The sequence below is a fragment of the Hyaena hyaena genome, unplaced genomic scaffold (assembly GCF_003009895.1).
Source record: "Hyaena hyaena isolate Hyena2069 unplaced genomic scaffold, ASM300989v1 scaffold_21, whole genome shotgun sequence".
Taxonomy (NCBI): domain Eukaryota; kingdom Metazoa; phylum Chordata; class Mammalia; order Carnivora; family Hyaenidae; genus Hyaena; species Hyaena hyaena.
In genome coordinates, this window is record NW_024080653.1 from 4,226,912 (window position 1) to 4,244,500 (window position 17,589).

The 17,589-nt window shown below is 58.2% G+C and overlaps 1 protein-coding gene across 2 annotated transcripts in view; it reads left to right on the forward strand.

Moving 5' to 3' along the window:
- Positions 1-17,485, forward strand: part of CCDC40 (coiled-coil domain containing 40) — a 38,871-nt gene extending 21,386 nt beyond the window's left edge. For both annotated transcript variants that reach the window (XM_039226580.1, XM_039226579.1), the window contains 10 exons: positions 1,952-2,195; positions 2,280-2,462; positions 5,853-6,098; positions 6,497-6,710; positions 7,264-7,433; positions 7,537-7,628; positions 9,942-10,062; positions 14,179-14,367; positions 15,379-15,537; positions 16,646-17,485. In XM_039226580.1, coding sequence (XP_039082511.1) covers positions 1,952-2,195; positions 2,280-2,462; positions 5,853-6,098; positions 6,497-6,710; positions 7,264-7,433; positions 7,537-7,628; positions 9,942-10,062; positions 14,179-14,367; positions 15,379-15,537; positions 16,646-16,894 — 1,867 coding nt within the window. In that variant the 3' untranslated portion in view covers positions 16,895-17,485. The remainder of the gene's footprint in view (positions 1-1,951; positions 2,196-2,279; positions 2,463-5,852; positions 6,099-6,496; positions 6,711-7,263; positions 7,434-7,536; positions 7,629-9,941; positions 10,063-14,178; positions 14,368-15,378; positions 15,538-16,645) is intronic.
- The last annotated feature ends 104 nt before the right edge of the window (positions 17,486-17,589 follow it).

Below are 17,589 nucleotides of genomic sequence, written 5' to 3' on the forward strand. Positions count from 1 at the left end.
ATTCCCTCCAGCGGTGGGTGAGGGTCCCAGTTACTCCCCAACTCACCAACACTTGCTACTGCCGTTTGGATTGTAGCCATTACGTTCGGTCATTAGTAGATGCATCTCCCTGAAGACTAGTGAGGATGAGCACCTTTCCTGTGCTTCTTTGCCTCCCCTATGCCTTCTTTGGGAGTATCTCTTGCTCATTTTTAAATTAAGTGGTTTATCTTATTATTGACTTACGAGAGTTCTTCACATAATCCAGACCCGAGTCCTCTCTCGGATGTGCTTTGAAAATATTTTCTCCCAGCCTGTGGCTCACCTGCTCCTTCTCCCGATGGTGGCTTTGGAAGAGCAGAGGTTTTAAATTTTGATGAAGCCCAACTAATTCGTTTTCATAGCTCATGCTTTTTGTGTCCTCTGCAAGGAATTGTTGCCTGACCCAGGGTCGTGAAGATCCCCTCCTCCTCTGTCTTCTGCTAAGCTCTTCCACGTGGCATGTGACTCATTCCAAGTTATCGCCTGTCATGGCCTGAGACCCAAGCGCGTTCCATTTGCACATCTGTCTCTGGCGGTCCCAGCACCACTGCTGAAGAGACCACTGTCTCCCCTTTGAAATAGTGGGTCATTCTGGTCAAAAATCAATTGTGTGTGTGTGTGTGTGTGTGTGTGTGTGTGTGTGTGTGGTGTTGTGTCTATTTGTGGACTCCTGATTCCCATCCATCTATCTGCCCCTTCACCAACACCACACTGCAGCTTTATTATAGAAAGTCTTAAAATTAGATAGTGCGAATCCTCGTTCTTCTCTTATAAATTATTTTGGCTATTTGAGGTCTTGTCGGTTTATAAAGTTTAAAATTACTTTGTCAGTCTCTGGGAAAAAATATACTTCCTGGGATTGGAACGGGAATTGTGTTGAGTCTATAGATCTGTTCAGGGAGAAGTGACATCTTAACAATGTTGGATCTTCCGCTGAGTAAACATGCCATATCTCCCTGGGATCTTTTTTAAAATGTGTAAGGATATTTATTGGTACACTGTTGAAATTAGGGGAAAAAAAGGCCAGAAAACTGGAAAGAACCCAATAGTGTATCGGTGAGGATTCTTAAATTACGGCATAGTCATCATGTAGAATGCCATCCGGTCACTGAGAAGAACCGCGGCATTCCCGTGCACGCTGCTATTGACTATCTCTAAGATAGCCCAAGAAAACAAAGATGCAGCACGGGATCTACTGGGCTACTGTTTGTTTCACAGACACATAGTGCTTGTATCAGCATGAAATAGATCTGGAAAGACATATAAGAAATAGCTGGTAGCTTGAGGAGGAGACTTGAAGGCCTGGGGACAGATGTGAGAAAAAGGCATGGAAGGTGTTACTCCAGTGCAAAGAGGAAGTACTTTCTGATTTTTTGAATAAGAACTTATTCAAAGGATAAGATGCCGTCAGTGGAGAAAGGCGCTCATCTCAGAACAAAGGGGGAAAATGTCTCACACACAAACGAAAATTCCACTTCATCTTCCAGCACCTGTGTTTGTGATTTGATGTTAACTGCAGATGTTTTCATGGCCCGTGTGTGTGGGGGAAACAGAAGAGTTTGGAGTGATGCCCATCACTGGCCTCCCAGCCACGCCACGCACTGTGGCCCTGGGGCGAGCTAACCCCGGTGATCTGAGCTCCAGTGCCCTGCCCCTCCCAGGATGGCTCCGGGGGGCTAGCGAGGGCAGGTGGATGAGGCCCCTGGGACAATGCCCGACCCCTCCTTCCCATCCCCTGTCCTCACTACCTTAGAAGAGCCTTAGCCTTAAACTCACAGTGGGCAGTGGCTCTGTGAATATATCAGGAAACGGTAGCCGAGATTGGCTACTATTTAGAGGTGGTTTCCCACTGGGGAAGCCGCCCATGAGCGGGCACAGCCACACGCTTGGCCACCCTGATGCCCCACCTCTGGTCTCTCGACCCCGGCAGCGAGTGCCAGCACCAGATCACGTCCATCGACGGTGAGATCGAGGCCTACAAGAAATCCATCATGAAGGAGGAGGAGAAGAACGAGAAGCTGGCCAGCATCCTGAACCGCGCGGAGACGGAAGCCAGCCTGATGCAGAAGCTGACCGCTCAGTGCCTGGCCAAGCAGGAGGCCCTGGAGAATGAGCTCAACACCTACCGGCTGGCGCTCCAGGACACGGAGGAAGCGCTGGGCAAGGCCCACGTGGTAGGACCGTATCCCCCACCCCGCAGGGCCCGTCCCCGCAGCCCCCCTCCCCCACCAGCGCCACCTCTGCGTCTTCCTTTCCAGGAGCACGCGACCATCGTGGGCGAACTGCAGGCCATCCATGAGACCATCCAGCACGAGCTGGAGCAGAGGAAGGGGCTGGACGTCTCCATCGTGGAGAAGCTGCAGGAGCACACGGTCTCCAACAAGATGACCAAGTACTTCCACAAGCTCATCCTGAAGCTCCAGAAGGAGAAGACCAACCTGGTACGACACCACGCACCGGGCGGGGCGGGCGCCTGGGCTGGCGGGTGGGGAGGCGGCTCTCGGAGCCAACGGACCCCCCACCCCACCCCTGCAGAGGAAGCAGAGCGAGCAAGGGGCGTTCAGCATGTGTATTCACTGCCCGCTTTGTTCTAGTTCTAAAAGGAAGCATCTTTAGCGCAGAAAACCTGGAAATAATCCCACTGTCCAGAAACGACTTTTTCTAGCATTTTGGTGTATTTCTTTCTGGAACTCCTTCTACGCACACGCTCGAACTCACACATACAACCAAAGACGTGCACACACAGAGACACACGCACACGCACAGAAACATCCCCAGGCACGCGTGAGCCAACACACCCACAGGCACACACTTGTGTACACACTCATGTGCACACACCTTGAACAATATAAGACTCTGTATCAGTTTTGAGTCGCCTCTAATCTCTTACTATTAATTTTACTGAAAAGTGAGAGCCAAGGGCACAGATAAGAGGCGTAGGACTCTGCTAATTTTCTCCCCGTGTGTATACAGAGTTTTATTTGACTTCCTGGCCACATGCGACATAACATTGTCCGTGAAATATTCTTCAAAAACCTCCACTTTCCTTCCTGCGTAACAGTTCGTCATATAAACATGTGGGGTTTTGTATCATAAACAAGTCAGCACTGAACACGGTCGCCCCACAGCTTTGTCCACACCTCTGAGGACAGAGCGAGACAGCAGAAACCCCGGGTTGAAGGGTAGGGGTGCTGTAAGCGGGTGGCAGGGCCGTCCTGGCCCGGGACCCCCTCTGACAAGGCCTCTCTTGCTCCAGGGCTCTTGTGTCACTCTGAGCTGTGGTCAGGGGTCCCTACGTCCTTCAGAAAGCAATTCATTACTTGAATCATTTCTTCTTTGCCTCTTCCCACGGTGTGACCGCCTCTGGCGGCCTACAGCAGGCCCAGGGCGCATCCCAGCCGACGGCCTGGCGCACGGCCCCCACTCGAGTCTCAGGAGAGGTGGCCCACTCAGCCTGCCTCGCTCTCCAGTCCCACCAGAAGCTTCCATCTGAGGGGCAGGAGATGAGGGGGTCATGGGCCCCTCCCAGCCTTAGGCTCAGAGCATGAGTCCTGCTTCCGCCTGATCCTGGCCTCTGCCTTCCCTCTCTGCTCATATGAGAAAACCAGCAGGTGTCAGAGGATTAAATCTAACCGTCGCCACAATGAGCCAGAGGTGGTGCCCCTAAATGTCGGGACTGATACGCGCCAGGAGGAGGCCCGGCTGAGACAAACGTGATCCGCTGCCCAGCTGGTGGGGCTCACCTGTCCTTCCGGGGGGGGGCAGGGCTGCTGTCCACCTGGCCGGCGGCCTGGGCACCCTGCCCTCCCAGCCCCCGGCCTGGTTACCCAAAAGAAGTGGGGAGACAGGCCTGGAACCAAGACTGTGCCCAGCGGGGTGTCCACGGGAGGTCCTGTCCGATGCTGGGGGTGTCCCACTCATCCTTTCTCTGGGAGGTGGGGGCTGGGAGCAAAACGAGGGGCCCCAGGCTGTCCCGGAGAAGCTAAGGAGCACGGTGTGCGGGGAGTAGCCTGCCCGCCTTCCGGAGGGGATGCAGGTGGGCCCCCAGCCACCCCTGCAGGGGGTGCATGTACTTCCACCTATGACCAGCAGAGGGCAGTAAAGGGTCTTGGTCCCTCCACTGTCCATTACGATTGTCCAGGAGATAGAAGTCCAGCTCTTGAAACGGGGCAGTTTTTCCAAACGGTGGAGAAAGCCTCCTGGGATCTGGAGCTGGGGTCCAGAGGGAGGACAGGCACGGGTCACCCTTGGGTCTGCAAGTCATTTCAGGAGCAGGAGAGGCCAGGCTGGTCTCAACAAGAGTGAATAGTCCAGGAGCAGAGCCAGGGAAATCCAGGGAGCCTGGCTCGTCCGGCTGGTGGCCAGAGGGAGACTTAGGAGCGGGAATCCCACAGGGCTGCAAGCTCGGGGGCAGAGAGGGAGGGGGGGCCCCTGTGAAGACCAGGCCACCGCAGGTGGTCTCGGCAAAGAGAGAGACTGGGGACTTAGCCAGAGCTCAGAGGACGGAGGGCTCAGGAACCTTTCCACGGGGCCTGGGTGACCGAGGTGCTGGGCAGGCTCTGGCTTTAAAACCTAGGAATGTTGGGTGTCCTGCTGAGTCCCCCACCGTGGCCGGTGAGAGAGTGCACTTGAGGCAGAGCCAGCCAGGGCCATGGGTGAGCAGCTGAGATGACCTTGGAGGGCGGGGAGTTGGCGGGAGACGGAGCCAGGAGAGAGCTGAGGGTTTCCATGGGCAGGAGCTGGTGGGCACAGCCACCCAGGGAAAGACCCCATTTCCAAAGGGAGGCTGAGCGGCCGTGCCTGGTGCCATAAATATCCTTATAGTAAACCCTACATCACTGGAGAGATGGAGTGACTCCCTCCTGAGAGCCAACAGAAGAGGCAGGGGGAGCTGGTCAAGACCTTCAGGACGGCGGGCGCGCCCCGCGGAGCCCTGGGCTGCTCAGCCATGGGCTGCGGCTCCGGACCCCGAAACCCAGGGTTGGCAAGAGCCCAGGGTCAGGAGCCTCCGGCTGGGCGGCAGATGACCCCGCGTTAAGGTCCCTTCTTTCCACGACTGTGTCCAGCTTCTCAGCAAAATATGAGGACACTTGTCCCATCGGATACAAATCAGAGGTCGTCTCTGTGCTTGCCATACCTTTACTTAGAATAGGGACACTGGTGACAGACTGCAGACTCCCCGAAGAGGAAGGAATGTCCTTCACCCAAGCGCACCAGTTGCCCAGACCAGCCACTGGGCACTGAATTCATAGCTGTGGGACGGAGGAAGAATACTGCTGACCAGGACTTGCTTGCTATGTTATAAGTACAAAGTACAATCAGAGAGCCATTAAAAGCGACATGAGGCTGAGGCGTCCAGGTGGCTCAGTTGGTTGAGCGTCCGATTTCATCTCAGGTCGTGATCTCACAGTCTGTGAGTTTGACCCCCGAGTCCGGCTCTGTGCTGACAGCTCAGAGCCTGAAGCCTGCTTCCGATTCTGTCTTTCTCTCTTTCTGCCCCTCCCCGGCTTGTGCTCTGTCTGTCTGTCTGTCTCTCTCTGTCTCTCCCCAAAATAAGTGAACGTTAAAAGCCAATGACAACTAAAAGCCAATGACATGAGAATAGAAGTCAAGATTTAGCTAATTAAAAAGGGGCTTACAAACCTGTGTGTAGAGCGTGACCCTGTTTTGGTTTGGGGGTAAGGAAGGGGTTTGTCTGAAGATTGGCAGGAAGGATAGGCTGGCCGCGCGGCTGACGTCCAAGGAAACGACAGTCCAGCCAGCTCATTTGGAGCCCCCCTCCCCCACCCAGAGGGAAGAATGCTCAGACACATTTCCTTTTGCCAATTCAGGTGACACATCTCTCCAAAATTGACGGCAACATCGCTCAGACCACCCTGGACATCACGAACACCAGCTGCAGGTTGGACATGCATCGGAAGGCGCTGGCCGAGCTGGACAGGGAAGTGAGGAATGTCAATGACCTCATCACCAACAGCGAGAGCGAGATCTCCAGGCGCACGATCCTGATCGAGAGAAAGCAGGGCCTCATCAACTTTTTCAACAAGCAGCTGGAGCAGATGGTTTCCGAGCTCGGGGTACGGTCTCGGGCTGGGAGAGGCCGCCCCTGGGGGTGTCTGTGCCTGGCCGCCTGCGCACCTTCTCACGCTGAGAAATGAACCTACTTCCTTCCCCACCCCTTTTACGGGTGAAATGGCATCTCCACACGGAATGACCCACGTCAGGGGCTGTCTGCCAACCTCCCTCCGTCAGGGGCAGATAGCCCGTGACGTGGTGAAGAAGGCCTCCAGAGCCCCACACTTCCCACCATGTCGGGGAGCAAATGGCGGGTGCCCGGTGCCCCAGGGTAAACGCCCCCAGGCATCATCGTACAGATGCGTGATCCCAGGGGTCCTGGCCTGCTTTCTGCCCACCAGAAAGCACCCCTCTGGAAACAGAGAGGCTCATTTTGCTTCTTTGTGACTGTCACTCGCAGGGAGAGGAATTGGGGCCTCTGGAGCTTGAAATCAAGCGGCTGACGAAGCTGATCGAGGAGCACAACAGCAACGTGACGCAGGCCCAGGTGACCTGGCTCCGGCTGCAGCAGGAGATGGTCAAGGTCACCCAGGAGCGGGAGGAGCAGCTGGTGTCCCTGGACATGCTCAGGAAGGAGCTCCACATCCTGGAGCAGAAGAAGCTTCGCATGGAAAGTGAGCGCTCGCGTCCAGGGACCCCTGCGGCTCAGCCCCCGGGGAGTGGGACCCGCCCCCTACTTTCATGAAACCACAAGGATCACGGCCCTTTTGTAAACGGGAGCCGTTGCCCTGACCGCCAGCCCTGTGGCCCGCACGGTGGAAGTATCGAGAGCATTTGCTGGATCTGTCAAGTTCACGGACGAAAGGGTGCTCCCGGAAATGCAGAAACGCAGCTCCTCCAGCTGGCCCCCTTCTCCGGGGGGAGGGGGGACACCTTGCGCCCCGAACTCAGGGCTGCGGGAAGGGGGATCTTCCTTCCTCTCCCGTGGAACCTGGAAAAACATCCCACCAGGGGCTCCCAGATGGTGTCAGAACCGGGGGTCGCTAATGGGCCCGAGTGTCCAGCAGGGGAGCTCGCCCCCCACCCCCACGTCCCCCCACCTGCTGGCCATCCACACACAGGTGTCGTTCCCTGTGTTCCCTCCAAGGGCCGGGCGTGGCCAGGGCTAGGCTGGGGGCCGGGGGCTCCGCTGGGAACACGGCTACCCCCACCTCCCCTCTGCCGCAGGCAAGATCGATCAGGAGAAGAAGGAGCAGAAGGAGATTGAGCACCACATGAAGGGCCTGGATAACGACCTGAAGAAGATCAATGTGCTGATAGGCAGGAACCAGTGCAGCTCCAAGGAGCTACTGCAGGGCAACCTGGTGACCGAGAAGGAGTTTGTGCGCTCCCTGAAGGTCAGGCCCAGGCGCACGGGCTTGTGGGCGCGGGGCGCGAGTGTGGGCGCTCGCGTCGCCCCAGCGTCATCCCACGGCCGGCCACGCCCCTGTCCCCGCGCAGGCCTCAGAGAGGGAGACCATCGAGATGCAGGACAGGCTGACCCAGCTCCAGGAGGAGAAGGCGGCCACACTGAACCACCTGGTGGAGGCGGAGTGAGTGCCCTGTCTCCGCCCCTGCAGCCCGGGGCTCCACACGCCTGCCTGGGGAGCCCACCTGCCTGGGGAGCGGTCCTGGGGCCAACGCTGGGCAGGGGAGGGGGTCCCAGGGAAGAGCTGGTGTCACCGCACGGTTCCAGACACCCGCCCTCGCCCGCCGTCACCAAGACAGTCATGGTGGGGGGGTGGGGGGAGAGCAAGTGGCTCTCTCGTTCGGATAAACTTTTTAAAAGTTAGATTATTGTTGTGAGGCCTGGTTGTGAGAGCGATCCACCCCAGCTGTACGCTAGAACAATGTGTGCAGAGTAGGCGGGAAAATCCCACGTAGTTCCAACACCCTTCCCTCACCGGGAAAGCACTGTGTATATATCTTTCCTCTTTGCTGGCTTTGTAAACCAAAGTGGGGGTGTTCTCTATGCTGCCCTTTGTGTAAGTACTGTGCGCCCACCGATTGCGCCACTGGAGCGCCTCTATGCTGCCCTTTGAAGCAGACTCACGTGTTTTCTGCAGACTGACATTTGCGGGGGGGGTTGGGCTGCTCAGCAGACCCCGCATGGCTGTGCCAGAGCCCAGGCAACACTCCTTAGAGCTCAGCTGAGCCCCCCGTCCGTCCGGGCACTGTAACGGAGCAGCACCGGCTGGGGGCTTCTGAACCACAGAGGCGTACCGCTCCCAGTCGTGGGGGCCGGAGGGCCAAGGTCAAGGTGTCGTCTTGGTGGGTGAGGGCCTGTGCTGCGGCGCGGACTCCTCGCTGTGTCCGTGAAGGTGCTCCGTGAGGTCTCTCCTCCGAGGGTGCACGTCCCGTTCTGGAGGCTGCACCTCAGGACCTCCCGGAGGTGACACCTTCACCCCCTGTCACACTGGGCGTCAGGGGGCGCGGCGAGGGACGCGAACATTGAGACGGGGCACGGGCGTAGGTCTTCGCTGATAGTGCAGCCTCTTCTCGTTGAGGTGTAGTTGGCGCACGGTGTCCCCCCTGGTGTCGGGGTGCGGGCTGTGCCCACCACCAGGGCAGCTCCGGGCCGTCACCACCCGACGCTGTCACGCACCGCTGACCACGTTCCCTGGGCTGTGCCTCTCATCCCGACTTACTTATCCTGTAATCTCTGTGAATATCCTAGTAGCTTCTAGGCTATTGGCCTGTGCAGGCTTTTTCCTTCTTCCGGCAACTTCTATCACGTGTACTTCTCTGGGCTCCTCCTACTTGCCTGCCCCACTCTCTCCGTCTCGTTCTATGCCCGAGGTTTGTCTGTATCGCGGGCTGGCAAACCCTTGCTGTAAAGAGCCAGACTGTAAATGTTTTCGGCTTTTCATGACACACAGCCCCGTTGAAGCCCCTGGGGTCTGCCGACGCCGCTCGTAAGCCGCTGCGGACAGCACGTGGCAAGCGGGCGTGGCTGTGCTCCCGTAAAACTATGGGTGGGTGCCGCAATTTGAATTTTATGTCCTTTTTTCTGTACTCGGTCTTTGGAATCTGCCGTGTACCTTATACTCCTGGCACATCTCAATTCAGACTCGGCCAAGTTCAAGCGCCCCGTAGCCACGTGTGGCTGGGGCACCACGTTCAGTGGGGCAGGAGAGGCCGTTGCTGGCAGAGGGTCCGGCCGTGACAGTGTCTGTGGGTCCAGATTCCTCCTGCCATGCTCACCCCCCCCCCCCGCCCCGGTCCTTAGCAAACAAGATGGTGGCCCCTGCCCTGACCCAGGGTGCCAGAAAGTGGACTTCCCACCACTGGGAAGGCCTGTGGGTGCCTCTGAGGCCCAGCCTGTGAGCCCCACCTGCCCTCCAACCCCACGTCGGGTGCTGTAGGGGGGAGCCCCTGTCGCTGAGCACTGTGTGAGGAGCACGGCTGCTAGGGCGCCGAGGGGAGAGGGAGGCGGGCAGCAGAACTCCACCCTCCCCGAGGCTGCCAGTCCACACCCAGGGGGCTTCGGGCCCCACTCTGGTCTCCAGGGCACGAGGGCCCCCTTTGCCCCGGGTTGGGTGGCGTGGCAAGAACTTGTGTGTGAGCCCAGGGTTTTATGTTGCCCTGCTGGTCCCAGAACAGGGGAAATTTGTTTCTGGTTAACAGTCAAGGCCTTTGCTCTGTGCCCGGGTATTTAGACACGGCAAGTGGGGGCAAGACCGAGCCGGGTCCCAGGCGCTGAGCCCCCCCGCCCCCCCTCCGAGCCCACACCCCAGACCTGCCTTCCACGCGCCCACTGTGGCTCTCCATCTGGAGCGAGCCCTCAGGGCTTGGGCTCACAGAAGCATCAGAAAGAAATCCCCTTAATTTCTGCCTCTCTCACACCGCCTCTCCCACCTGTATAGACGCCAGATCATGCTTTGGGAGAAAAAAATCCAGCTGGCGAAAGAGATGCGTGCATCGGTGGATTCCGAGACTGGCCAGACGGAGATCCGAGCCATGAAGGCGGAGATCCACAGGATGAAGGTGGGTGGGTGGGGGGAGGGGCTGGCCTCGCAGGGAGAAGGGGCCCACGGGATCCGCACGGGCCACCCTGGCCAGCGGCACGGATGTCATCCCCCGCTCCGAGCACAGGCAGCACAGGCTGCTTCCTGGCCGACCCTCCATCCACATCTGTCCACTTCATCCTTCCTGCACGGGGATAATCAGACACCAACACACTGGGCCGTGCGCCTGGTATTTCACGAGACCCTGCTGTATCCCGACCCCAGGCGGCAGGCGCACTCTGCATGCCGGTGGTGACCCCTGAATCTCATGGCCCGCTGGTGAGATGCACCCCACTACTGATCAAAAGGCGTCTCACTCAGTCAAAAGTACGCAGAGAACACATCCCTCTTCTCCCTCGGAGCCTCACTTTTTGTCCACTGTTATCTTGAGCGGGGATTTCATTACCTCACAAAAGGCTGGTAATTAAATCACGGGCCATCACCGAGCAGATACAGTAAGAGCAGGTAATAAAAACAAACATGCGTCAGCTCCACGGTGCTGCTTTTAATCAGGGCCCCTCCGGCTGTGCCGCTCAGGGGAATTCTGACCAAATGCATGTGCTCCTGATATGTTTTTAAATCCCCCCACTTAACTGACTTTTCAAACCGCAGAAGCGGCATATGTCGGCTGCAACCGGTCCAACCCCACCAAGCGCTTGCACACGTGGACTCAGGGGCACCTTCTCCCTGCCTGCTATTGGCTGCTGCTTTTTCTCCTTAGCAAAAATAGGATCTGTACATACAGCTCAGTAATTTATTATTTTTTATTTTTTATTTTTTTAATTTTTTAATTATTTGTTTCTGAGAGAGAGAGGCAGCGTGAGCAGGGGAGGGTCAGAGAGAGAGGGAGACACAGAATCCGAAGCAGGCTCCAGGCTCTGAGCTGTCGGCACAGAGCCCGATGCGGAGTTCGAACCCACAAACTGTGAGATCATGACCTGAGCTGAAGTCAGACGCTCAACCGACTGAGCCACCCAGGCGCCCCTGTTATTTTTTAAATACAATGGGCAGGGATGCCTGTGCGGCTCAGTCAGCAGAGCGCCTGACTCTTGATTTCGGCGCAGGTCATGACCCAGAGTCATGGGATCGAGCCCTGTATGGGGCTCTGAGCTGAGCATGAAGCCTCCCTCCACCCCTCTCCCCTGCACATGCACACACTCTCTCTAAAATAAGTTAAAGTAATGATAATAATAACACGGACATTAACCCAGTCTTTAGCAGTTACGGAACGTCCTACGGATGTATCATAGCTGCTTGGAACATTCCGGGTTGTTGAGGGTTCAGACTATTCCCAGTCCCCCTTGGTTGCCTCCTCACCATAAGCAACGTTCCAACAATATCCTTTCTCACGGGGGCTGTAGACTGGATTCCCAAGGTGGGATGACAGGGTGAGAGAGTGTCTCCGCACTTGACCCCCACTTTTCCAAAAGGCACTTGAGGACGGCCATATCCCCACGGCCTCAGCCCCGGAGCCTTGATTCGTGAACTGCGGTATTTGAATGACCTCGCCCTTTGTGGCGTATGGTCCTGCGAGTAACAACAAAGCATACCGTCACCTAACCACCACCACTTTGTGACACACAGCATTCCCGTCACCCTCAAGTTCCCTCACGCCCCCTGGGCTGAGCTTCCCATGTCCCTACCCCCAATGTCACCGGAATGTCACAGAAGCGGATCCTGCAGCATGAAGTGTTTTCAGTGTGGCTTTGCTCACCTCCTATAATGCCTTTTTTTTAAAATTTTTTTTTATGTTTTATTTATTTCTAGGAGAGAGAGAGAGACAGTGTGAGCAGGGGAGGGTCAGAGAGAGAGGGAGTGACAGACTGAAACAGGCTCCAGGCTCTGAGCTGGCTGTCAGCACAGAGTCCGACACGGGGCTCGAACCCACGAACCGCGAGATCATGACCTAAGCGAAAGTTGGACGCTTAACCGACTAAGCCACCCAGGCGCCCCATCCTCCTATAATGCCTTTGAGACCCCTCACGGTGCTCAGCGCCTGGTCTGCTCTCAGTGCACAGTTCTGGTGGTGCATCTAAGAAATCGTTGCCCGGCCAAAGGTCAGGATATGATTTTCTCTTATGTTCTCTTCTAGAAGCTTCATATTTTCACGGTTTCCATTATGATCCATGATCTATTATGGTTGGTGCCCTATTCTGAGTTAATTTTTGTACAGGGTGTGAGCTGCGGGTCGAGGCTAGTCCCCCTGCCTTGGGATGTCCCATTGTGTCAGCCCCGCGTGCTGTGAGGATGGTCCTTATTGAAATCAATTGACCATGTTGGCGTGGGTCTATTTCTGGGCGCTCTGCTGTGTCCCCCTGACCACATGCCTGCCCTGTCCCCTGTCCTACGAGGTCTACACTGCTGTGGCCCACCGCCTGCTTGGTCTACAGGGTCTCACCACGGCCAGTTTTCAGTCCGTGAGCGTGCCGCGGCCCCTTGGCGGATCCCGATCTTGTCCGACTTGTCAGGTTCCGGGCCTCGCCTGTTTGTCAGGTTGACACCTGAGTGTCTCCAGTTTTCTGGTGCTAAAGTCAACGGTGCTTTGCACTTTTCAGTGTCCAGTGCTCTCTGTTTACAGAAATGCAAGCGGCGTTCATAGACTGCCTTTGTTTCCGCGATTTGGCTAAACTCACTGCTTGTTTGTGTCTATAATACCTGCAACCCAGCGCGTGAGGGGTGTTCTCCGTGTTCCTGGATTCGGGTTGCCGGCTCTCCAGGGGGCCATCGAGTGCGCACCTGTGTCCGTGTGCGCGTGTTGTGACAGCATCCGCACCTGCTCGATTTTTAGGGGTTGTTGCACATCAGGGTCACTAACGCGGGTCTTGGACACCTGCCCCCCGTGTTGCCCTCGCCCGCCCTGGACTTGACGCTCCGAGCAGGCTCTCCTACCGCCCCCCGGCCTTGTGACCGTGAATGCTGTCAAACGCGTCAGTCTCATTTCTGTGTGGCTTCCGGGCTTTCTGCATTGCTGAAGGCGGTCACTGCAGAATGACGTCACACAAATGTGTCCCCAAGTTCTCTGCAAGCGTTGGCACATTTTTAGATTCCGAGTCCACCTGGGATTAATTTTGGGTCATGGTGTGAACTAGGGGCTCATCCCTGTCCCTCCTCGACTGGGGAGCGGGTGGCGCTGGCAGCCCCAGGTCATCTGGGTGCTGTCACTGAGCCAAAGCCACGCCGATGGCGGCTCCCCACCTCTGTGCCGTCCCCATCCAGGGCTCCTCGCTCCGCTGCCACCATCACGTTGACAAGGCTGACCAGAGCATGTGGCTACTGTCCCTCGGGTCCATCTTCACCTTGTGTGGGCTAGGGCCCCCACCACCAGCCTTAACCTGTGGATTCCTCCCTGTTTATCTTTTTTTTTTTAATGTTTGTTTTTGAGAAAGAGAGAGACAGTGCGAGAGGGGGAGGGGGCAGAGAGAGAGGGAGACACTGAATCCAAAGCAGGCTCCAGGCTCTGGGCTGTCAGCACAGAGCTGATGCGGAGCTCGAACCCATGAACTGTGAGATCATGACCTGAGCCAAAGTCAGACACTCAACCAACTGAGCCCCCCAGGTGCCCTTGTTTATCTTTTTCTATTTTGAACCTGCTTTTCTGAAGCAGAACTTATACACAATAAGATGTACTTATTTCAGATGTCCAGTTGGATGGACTCGGGCCCCCATCGATGCCACCACGCCCGAGACAGAACACTCCTGCCCCTTGAGAAAACCCCGCGTGGCTCTTATGGTCGGCCTCCTGGGCAGCCAGGGCCCCGGCCCCGGTCCCGCAGCAGCCCCTTCACGTCACCATCTTACAAAACCACGACCAAGAAATCAACCTATGGTCCCTTCACTACTCCGGAATCCCCGCCAGGCTGCGTGCCCTGTCCTCCCTCTACCCACCCCCTTGGCCTCTGGCCCCTTCTTCTCTGTGGCCTGTGAGTTCTTTACATGGCCCTGAAGATCGTTCTGACCAGCTGGCGATGCCCCCAGATGCCTCTGTCCCCGGGTGCACCCCCTCGTCTCCATGCCGGTCTGGGGCTCAGGGGACTTAGTGGAGGCAGTGCCGACCGTGCCTTGGTCTCCCTCACCTCCCCTCTGCCCTGCGTGCCAGGTCAGGCATGGGCAGCTGCTGAAGCAGCAGGAGAAGATGATCAGAGACATGGAGCTGGCCGTCGCCCGCAGGGAGACCGTCTCCACCCAGGCCGAGGGGCAGGGCAAGATGGACAAGAAGTTGCTCACCCGGACAGACTTCCACCACAGGCAGGCAGAGCTGCGACGCAAGATCAGGGACATTCACAAGGTAGGGGCCGCGTGCTCTCACGACGCAGAAGCTGGCCTCAGAGCCCCCCCCCCCCCCCCCGGCTTCCAGCCAAGCGTTCCCCCGCGGGGCTCAGGCACAGCCTGACAGCCGTGTGCCTCGGCTTTCTCACCTGTGAAACGGGCACTCATATGGTGGAGCCGTCCAGAGGACTACACAGACGGTGCTGGAACTGCCCCCGTAGGTCTAAATCCTCTATAAGGACAGAGTAGCCGAAAATGACCGGCTGGACCCAACTGCTCATTTGGAAGTTACTGGAGGTGGCGGAGTGGCCTTTGCTTGGTCCTTCTTGGCCGGTCCTCTCTGCCATGCTGGTCATTCGTGCTGTCCATCCGTCTCTACCCCTGGGGGCCCCCCCGCTGCCACACCGACCACGCCCACCCAGATGCCCGCGCAGCTCCAGCAACAGACGTGCTGTTCCCAAGTCTTCCTGCCGCACACCACACCCAGCAAGGCCGCCGGCGTTCGTGCCCCGGATGGCCGCTTTCCCATCCCTGCCGGTGCACCCCAGATTCTCCCCTGTCCCCAGCTCGACCCTGAGAGTCACCTGGTCACCTCTACTTATTCATCCACGCGACCCCAGCAGCTGCTTCCTCTGGGAACCACCGCCTGTCATCCAACCTCACAGTGATGGAGCCTGGCCTCCTGCGTCCCACCCCTGCTGCTGGCCTTGACATGCGGCTGCTCAACTGCCCCTGTGCCCTGGTAGATAGACCTGCTGAAGGAGGCAGGCCCCAGAACTGCTCAGGGCCCCCCACTTCTCTGCCCAAGCCACGCCTGCCCTTGGGGAGCAGTCTGCAGTGCGGGCTACCCGGGCCCTGGCGTCCCACTGGGACTCGCCCCTCCAGGTCCTGGTTCCCGGGGTGCGGGGTGTGGCAGGCACTCTCTCCGTCCTCATGGGAATCCTCCCCAGATTGCATCCTTCTAGCCCGACTCTCCGTCCACTGAATAACCAGGGGACAGGCTCCCAGGATGGCCCCGTGTATCTCCTAGGCCACCGACGAGTGCACCAAAGTCATCTTGGAACTGGAAGAAACTCAGAAACACATGAGCAGCTCCCTCCTGGAGAAGCAAGAGCGGCTGTCAGAGATGCAGGCCAGCACCGACCAGCTCGAGGCCGACCTGGACCGGCTCCTGACGCTCAAGCAACAGGTAGGCACATCCCCCGAGCCAGCGGGGCCACAAGAACCAGGCGTGGAGTCCGCCCCTTGCAGCAGCCACTCCGGGTGTCGTCGGCACGGCTCCTCCCGACCGGCTCAGCCCGGGGTCAGAGCGCTGCCGCCGCGTTGCGATCTCATCTTCTCTAATCATCTAACGACATGGCACTTTATGGGTCAGGCGCTGCCCTCGGCGCTGAGGCTACAGACCAGAACAGGATGGAGAACGATCCCTGCCCCCTTGGCCGTCACATTCGGGGGGCAGAGGAACAGATGATAAATAAAACGAATGAGAATTAGGTGGCGGTAAATACTTTGGAGAAAAAGTAAAGCAGAGATGGGGCCTCCGGGGTGGGGTGGGGGGTTAAGTCGGGAGGGGGTGGTCTGAAAAAACACTGGGGTCCAGACCTGAAGGCAGCAAGGGGTGAACTGCCGGCGGGGTGACGCGGGGCAGGAGGCTGCTCTAGGGGCAGCCAGAGGCCAGCAGGCTGGACCTCGAGGGCGCAGAGGCCCCGCCCCATGCTGTGAACGTCCAGGGAGCAGGTGATCATGACTTTGGGCTCTTCTCAGGGAGATGGGAAGACAGGGGAGGGTTGGGGGCTGAGGAGTGGCTCAGATTTTAGCAGGCTCTGCTAAACTCTGGCTCTGAAGCTGAGTGTGGGGCGGAAAGGTCGAGGGTGGACACCGGAGGCCTGTTTGAGACGACTCGAGGACCAGGGCAGTAGCCACGAGGCTAGTGAGAAGCTGTCGGATTCTGCATACGATTTCAGCTGCCGCGGTGGGCTTTCCTGCTAGATGGGATGTGGTGTGAGCACAAGAGAGGGGCCAGGTTAGTCGGCCGGGTCCAAGCCCGATCAGCCCAGACAGGGGAGCTAGTGAAAAGTGTCCGCTCGGGGGCGGGCACAGGGCGGTGTTAAAGGTCTCTCTGGGCGAAGGAAAAGGCTCTGCCCAGTGCGCATCGGCCTCTTCTCCACGGCTTGGAGAATCCCCCTCCTTCACCCTTCTCCGCCTGGCACTTCCTGAGCCCCGACTTCGTGTGGGGGCGGGGGGTGTCCAGCCTTCCATCTGCATAACCTGATGCGGGGTCATTTGTCTCACCCAAGAACCTCTCGGAGCTGGTGGCCCTGCAGACGCGCGTCAAGCACCTCCAGGCGGTGAAGGACGGCAGGTACGTGTTCCTGTTCCGCTCCAAGCAGTCGCTGCTGGCCGAGCACACGCGCTTGGACGACCGGCTGGCGGCCATCGGCACCATCCTCGACCACGTGAAAAACGAGTACCCCCAGTTCCAGGAGGCCCTGCTCAGGGTCAGCCAGATGATCGCCCGCAAGCTCGAGCCACCTGGGTCCTCCTAGAGAGCAGCGGGGACCCCAGCCTTCCACCGCCCGCTCTGGTGGAAGAGTCCAGAATTGTATGTGTTATCAGGGACTTAGAATGTTCGCGTCACTGAAAGCCATGTCCACCCTGAGAGGCCCTGTAAGACGACTAGGCAGGTCAGCATGCCTGATTCTTTGAGCCACCAGCAATTTCCACTAAGGCCACCCCCCACGCTTCCGGTGGCATTTCGGAGGGGAGGGGGTGTCTCGCACCCGCGCTGGACTCGTGGTCAAAACAGCATCTGGGCTCCGGGGGCTCTCGCCTCGGCCCTGGACACTGCCTGCCCACAGCGCCCCACCCCGCGGCAGGGTCCAGGACGCGGGGTGCAGCCAGAGCGCCCCGCGGAGGGCGCAGGTGGGACGGGCGCCCCCCCAGCTCCCCCGCGCAGCCCCCACCCCTCGCCCAGCCCCCACTCGGGGCTGGAGTGTCTCGGGGTGCAGCGGGAGCGCCCCCCCCACGCCGGGCTCCCGAGCACCTGCCCCCTGGCGGCTTCTCTACAGCACCCTAAAAGGGCCCACAAGACAATTTCAGTTTCCAACTTTTCAGCGAAAAATAAAACTTTTTCTGAACACGGGAGAAAGGCGTATTTCTCTAAGAGCGAGTCAGAAACCGGCCCCGCCCGCGCCGCACCCTCGCCCCGTCCGTCCCCCAAAGCGCCCTGTCAGGTTGCGCA